Genomic DNA, 6,724 nt, shown 5'->3' on the forward strand with positions numbered 1-6,724 from the left:
AGAGGACGATCGTTTGGTTTGTTCATCTGATGGAGCCCGTGACAGACCATAAAATCACAAGCTGAGGTTTATTTGGGAATTCTTTTAATGAGATTGTTTTCAAAGGAAAGGTGTCAGTGATGAGGTACTGTACATTATCAGTATTAATTAGTCATGTGCTGACAATATACCCGTTACTGAGCTGTTTACAAACCTTTGGACACGCACACACACACACACACAAAAAACACCTTAACACTTGGTGTGAACAGGCACAAATGGTGAGCATGAGCTGCATTTTAAAAAATTAACAATACAATATAGTTATATTTGCATTAATTTAATTATACAAATGTGCATTAATCTCCGGGATCCATATACAATTTCAGTGTAAAAAAAAAGCTGTTTCTCTCACAAGAGAAAATAATTAGCATTTATTCAAAACCGTTAAATTTTTCTGAACTGTTTTAAGAAGAGGAGACAGACTTCGGTTCAGGTTGATTTGTTGCTGTGCAAACAAGTGTAGATTTTTTTTTCTCCCCCCTCAAGATCAGCTGAGCTTGTTCTGTTCACAGGAAAACATTGACGGAGTGGAGAGTCGAGAGATGCAAGGATCACCAAGGCATGCACGGGTTAGGACAGTCACGGATATACGACTCCAGTTTGCCTTCAGACACCTGCATCAGTGTTGTGTATGTGGTCAACTGAAATAGGAACCAAGAAAAAAACAAAACACCTTAGTTACACAGAAATAAGAACTGAATCTGTAAATACAGATGTGTGAAAGAAGACTCACCTTGTTTAACACTGGTTTGGTGGAGAGCACATTATACATCGTTTCCAGAGTGATGTTCTAAACAGAATCAGATCAAATATGATTTAGCATTTCAAAAGCACCACAATGCAAACTTGTCGTAAGACATGGGACGAAATCTTAATGCTTTAACTTAAAATGGCTCAAAACACAAAACACAAAACACTTTACCTTTACATTTTGGTAAAAGCTGAGTTTTTCGTTGTACAGGAAGTGGGTGTGGTCAGTGCTTACCTTCTGTGTGGTCTGGTTCATGCACTTCATGGCGGGAGTTCTGCGATCGTCCAGGAAAAGAGGCTCCTCCCAGTGGTCGTAGTTTGTCTCCAGGACATACCATCGACCCAGCTTCAGGTCAATCCTGGAGATGCAACAGTGAAATTAAAAATAAATCTGCACATGTGACACACTCTACAGCTGTTTTGTGAAACAGACGCCGATCAGGTGATGACCCCAACACCATAGCAGTCATCAGTTCCTGGTAAAGCAAACATTAAGTTTCACAAGACTTACAAATGGTTGCTGTGTCACAGTGACTATTGAGTGGCTGCAGTTTAGATAATAATGTATTAATAAATACACAGGACACATTTAACCCTTTAACACCGAGCGCATTGCAGACGACACGTTGTCGCAAGCGCACTTTACATTACCATAATTATGTGACGGTTTGTGCTATTGGAAAAATTCAAAAGGTTTCTGAAAGCTGAGAAGCTGCATGTCAAAGTCAACGTGTGGTTATTATGGTAATTTGTTGCAGGAAGACGGTGAATCAGCGTCTTTGTCGCCAGAAAGGGAAAACATTGGAAAAAACACCTGTCCATTGTCTGTTTTTGGACATTGAGACAGAAACTATATTAAATATGTGTTATAATGTTCAAATTTCAAATCTAGTGTTCATGTACAACTACAGTTTTTTTATTTTGGATACAACTTTTTGTTTTTCTTCAATTTAAATTGTCAATACACTATTTTAACATGCAGGAAATAGTAAATAACTACCAGATATTGAAAGCTATTCTGGAAAAATGGACAGACATTTTGAGGCTTGGGTGTTAAAGGGTTAAACTATATAGTTTCAAACATTCAGAGTCTCAACTCTACATCCAAGAACAGAAACACTCTGTTGTTGACATTAAAATACATTAAAATAGGGTGCAGTATCAGCTCCATTACTTACTCCAGCAGATCAAGACTGAGCTCTCTGGAGCGGGTGATGATGCAGCCCTGGCCCGTCTGATTTCCTCCCAGGATGAAGTACGCTGGAGCGAGCAGCTTCGTCTGAGCCAGGCGAGTTTTGGCCTCCTCGTAACTAATGATGAGGAAAACGGAAACACGATTGAGACAGCAATGTTGACAGATAGTACTTAGGTTTCATGCATTAAAAACCTTAGGTCTGCTCAAACTCTCTTCTTTAAATCATTGTTGAAAAGCCTTTGCAGCTTGTTTCTATTAAATTAGATTATTGTGAGTATACCTTTTCCATGTTTTTACTAGTTTTAGTTCCTGTTTTATTTTACTTTTGTAAGATCTTATTTATTTGTGTCTTCTTATTTTAAATAATTTGTTATACCTTGTTTTAACAGCTTTTTATTTACATGACTTTCTCCGAAAATGGCATCCTCTCCACTCTGAAGATACACACGACATACTGTATGACTGTGTGTGCAATGACCTCAATTGCAGATAGAATACAAGATGTTTACACAGAGCATTAAAACAGCTTTTACACATGTGGATAAACCTTGTGTGCCTGCGATGACGTATGTAGTTTCAGTCTATTCAGTCTAACACAGCCAGATTTTAGACTTACACAACATGTGCATGTTGACTTAAAAAAACAAAAGAGGCCAAAAACATATGTGAGGCCAACATAGACTTAACATTTGAAAAGCCAACATGCATTTAAATATTTATGACAAATTTAAAATGATTCTCTGAGGGAACATTTCTCGCTCGTCGCCATTGTATGTTTTAATTGCAAAAACGTTACCATCAAAAGTTTCCCCTTAGCGACTACTGACCAGAAGTTAAGGAGCTGCCTTATAGTTTAGCTGATGTACAGTAAGTGACGCTCCATGCATTTCAGTCATTTCAAAGAGAATGAGAATCATTTCAGCTGACGCCTTCACTGTGTTCCAGTGTTTTTGGTACATTTACTACCAGAAACACTGGCTGGAACCTGACTGGACAAACACTTTCACTGGTGGGCTGTCTGCTGCTGGATTAGACCGCCCACTAAAGCATCTCCTTTGTAAACATTCGCTTTTGTGAAAAATTGGTCCAGAGTTCTGATGAGAAATAAGCTATAATAAGCTGCCTTTGTTTTTGCTTTTGTCTGTAGTTTCGCGAGGCAGCAATTCATACCATGACTCCGATTTGAATAACGTAGCCTGGTTTCACCTGGAAGTCACTGTACAGTTGGACACGTACCTCCACCACACAGACAGACACATAGAGTTGAATTACCTGTTAGCATTTTCAAGTACAGAGCGAGTGAGAAAGCTCATCCACATGCCGTCTCTCTTTCCCAGGATCCACTCCAGGATTCCTGCATGAGGACACATGGTAGAGTAGCACTAATCAGTCATGAAACACACTAAGCACTTCATAAACAGGATCGAGCAAAACAGATTTACTCACCAACATATCCTCCATCAAGGCTGAAACGTTCATTCATAGTCAGAGTGAACATTTGCTGAGAGGGAAAGGGAAAAAAAATTCTGTTCAATATTTTTCACATCTAGAGCTGCAGAGGTGTAAACAACTCAGCAGTCATGCTCGATGAAGGGAGTGATGCGATGTGACTCACAGGCTTAATTCCAGTCAGCATGCCGATATAACCAGCAAAGTTTGTTGCCTTGAAGACAGTCTGGTTATTTCTCTTGAAGTCCAGGTTCACCACTAAAGGCTTCAGCTTCTCACTAATGATCCAAGACTTGTTTTTAGCATCCCAGCTGTAAAGAAGGACAACCTCATCTCATGAGACGCTTTTTATCCAGATCTGAGTCAAGACCATCAGGTTTTTAAATCTCTTAAATCCTCACCCCATGAATAAGCCAAAATCCAGGTTTCTGCCATGAATGAGGTTTCCTGGAAGAGTGTAGAGGCAGAAAGCATTTTAATGAGGGATGTGGCATCATTTACCGTTGGTCACAGAACACGATTGTGGACCATGACTCACCTTTATTGTCCTCTGCAACAACTGATGTGCAAACGGTGAACACCTCGTAAAAGATGTTGAACAAGACCACCTCACCTGGGTGATTAAAAGAAGCAAAAGGTAAAACAAAACTATAAAAATGTGAATCAATTAATCAATCAATCCATCTCTTTCTCTCTCTCACACACACACACACATCAAACTCCTTACCTTAACATAACCATCACAACTCAATGTCTAACCCTAAAACCACATCTTAATCCTCAAAAAGCCTGTTAAAGTTGTGTGGAGCAGCTAAAATGTCCTCACAAAGATAAATTTGCTTGACATTTGGTCCACACAGCCTACTGAATGTACACACACCAGTCACATGTTTTATTTCTTCACACCTCTGTACACATTTGGATCCTTACCAAGAGGAATCCCTGACACAGTGGAAATTCCTTTGATTTCATCACCGAACGGCTTTGGGAGTGTGTCCGCCATCAAGGGCTGCAGAAATGTATAAATCATATTTCAGTCATAAAAGCTTCAGTCAGAAGGAAAACAAAGACACCAGTTCAGAGGTGAAGTGACACTGTACCAGTGTAATGTCCACCAGCTCTATGAGTCTTCCACTGGGCACAAACGCATCAGCCAGGTCTCTGATGGCCTGAATCATGGTGACCAGCTAAAAAAAGTAAAGTCATGAGTAAACGGAGTGAGGATCTTTTTTGAGAAACCTGGAGCACATACAATTATTTTTGAAGTCATCGACAGCATTCTTACATCTGATTTTTTGTCAGTAATCACAGCCGCCCATCTCTTGCTGGGGTGTAAGTCGAGGTCCACTGTGTACCAACTGACACCTCCTTTGAACCTGATTAGAGATAATAATTAAAAAAGAAATTGCTATGTGAAACAACTGCAGTGTAATTATTATAAGTCACAGCATCACCGATTTGATGTGATCACTTAAAAATTTCACGCATCCAGAGCAGCAAAGGCCAGACAGGATATTTCTACATCATGATTAGCAAATCACTGATTAAATAAAAATGTAAGTAAAGAGACTTGACTAACTTCCTCCACCCTTTTTTCAGTTTTCCACAAGAGTCTGGACTAATTATATGATAACCTGAGTAAATATTTGCAAAACCAACATAACAGGTACAAACTCCAGCAGCTGGATTGACAAAAATACGAGGGACAAGTGAATGCAGCAGAGCTCAGTGTTACAGAACACAGCATGTGTGACGACGTTTCTTTATAAACACAAATTAATTTACACACTAATAATAAAAATAATAATAATAATACGTATTACTTACGTAGGGCCATTTGGTGGATACATGTCTTTCCGACAGTCCTCTGTGTACTATACATACATGACAAAAGCAGGGTTTACACCGACTTCAGAGTAAAAACAACAACATATCCGAGTACATTTGGACACAAACACAGTCACAGTGAGTAAACAGACGTTACTTACCGGTGGTATAAACTGTGTCGACGTGACAGAGAATACAGCTGCTAAAATTAGGTAAACTAGGTGACCCATTTTCGGGAAGGTTTCACCCAAAGCCTTGTTGTGACTTCTCTTTACAGCAGCAGTTCAAGAAGATTGTTCCCGTGATGATCGGACTGACCCATGCGCGAAACTAGGGGGGGCAGGAAGTTCTGGGGAGTGAATAAAACATCTTCCGCACTATTAATTTAGAAACAAGTTACACACGTTTGAAAATAAGTTTTAAAGTTTCAAAACTTTTATAATTTGTTTTCCAAAACAGCGACCGTCTGGGACGAAGTACTTGAAACAGAGAAACATAACACCCTTCAAAGCAGGTCTATCGGAACATTGTCAATTCCATACGGAAGTGAAAACATTCATATGATTTGTCCATGGATACGTCCATGAGTTTGTCTGTTGACAGTTTTTATAATATGTCCATGTATGACACATACCCTCTCTATTTAAAATAAAATATCATAAAATAAAAATAATTTATCTCACACCTTATTTAAAGGTAAAAGTGAATATTAAGTTAAATATTCCGATATATTTTCAATAGTTTCAAATGATTGCGATTTCATTCATTCATGTGCAACAGCCTGTCTTTCTCCTCTTCAGAACACATTTAAAGACACTTTATTAGCTTGTAAAAGCTTGTTAAACCATTAAATCTAACATAAATAAATATAGACAAAATGAGGCATTTGCACAGCAGCCATTTTGTCATGGTTTAGCAGGAAAACCGCATACTGTATGTTATTGATCACACTGACAATTTCTTTGTTCAGTTCATGTGACCCAAAACAATGGAAACCAAATGGAACTCAGCCAATATTCATTTGATTATTTAGACCTGTGATTTATCAAAATGGCTGCTGTGTGAAAGGCACATTTAGAGCTGTGCTTGGGCAATAGGGGATTTTGCAGACAATACTGTACAACAGTATGCAGAATATGTACTTTTTTTGCTCCATCATGACAATAATGTTCTTAATTAACACTATCTAGCACTGTAACATTAAAATTAGTTAGTTCAAAACTGACTTCACTGTCTGGTGACTAGATGTGAGAGGAAATCATAACAGTGTAGTTCCTAAACAATGTAGAAAATCCTTCCAGAACAAACATATATTTAATTTTCCCCATACTTGTTTTATTGTGTATAAACAGTAACTTGAAAGTGACATTTATCATCATTACTTAAACTCATGTTGCACCAAATAATGTAGAGCTGATTACTGGCACTATAAATACATATTAACATTCTGATGACGATGTC

The 6,724-nt window shown here is 38.3% G+C and overlaps 1 protein-coding gene across 1 annotated transcript; it reads right to left on the minus strand.

The window, feature by feature from the left end:
• Window positions 1–67: 67 nt before the first annotated feature.
• On the minus strand, window positions 68–5,572 carry asah1b (N-acylsphingosine amidohydrolase (acid ceramidase) 1b). Its single transcript, XM_044029342.1, has 14 exons — window positions 5,425–5,572; window positions 5,264–5,310; window positions 4,722–4,812; window positions 4,537–4,623; window positions 4,367–4,445; window positions 3,975–4,049; window positions 3,838–3,883; window positions 3,603–3,747; window positions 3,434–3,488; window positions 3,260–3,341; window positions 1,971–2,102; window positions 1,028–1,151; window positions 776–832; window positions 68–683 (listed from the first exon to the last, which is right to left on the minus strand). Exons 1-14 carry the CDS (start codon window positions 5,491–5,493, stop codon window positions 594–596), a joined length of 1,179 nt encoding a protein of 392 aa, XP_043885277.1. The 5' UTR covers window positions 5,494–5,572; the 3' UTR covers window positions 68–593.
• Window positions 5,573–6,724: the final 1,152 nt, after the last annotated feature.

The sequence above is a fragment of the Solea senegalensis genome, linkage group LG6 (genome assembly GCF_019176455.1).
Source record: "Solea senegalensis isolate Sse05_10M linkage group LG6, IFAPA_SoseM_1, whole genome shotgun sequence".
NCBI classification, from domain to species: Eukaryota; Metazoa; Chordata; class Actinopteri; order Pleuronectiformes; family Soleidae; genus Solea; species Solea senegalensis.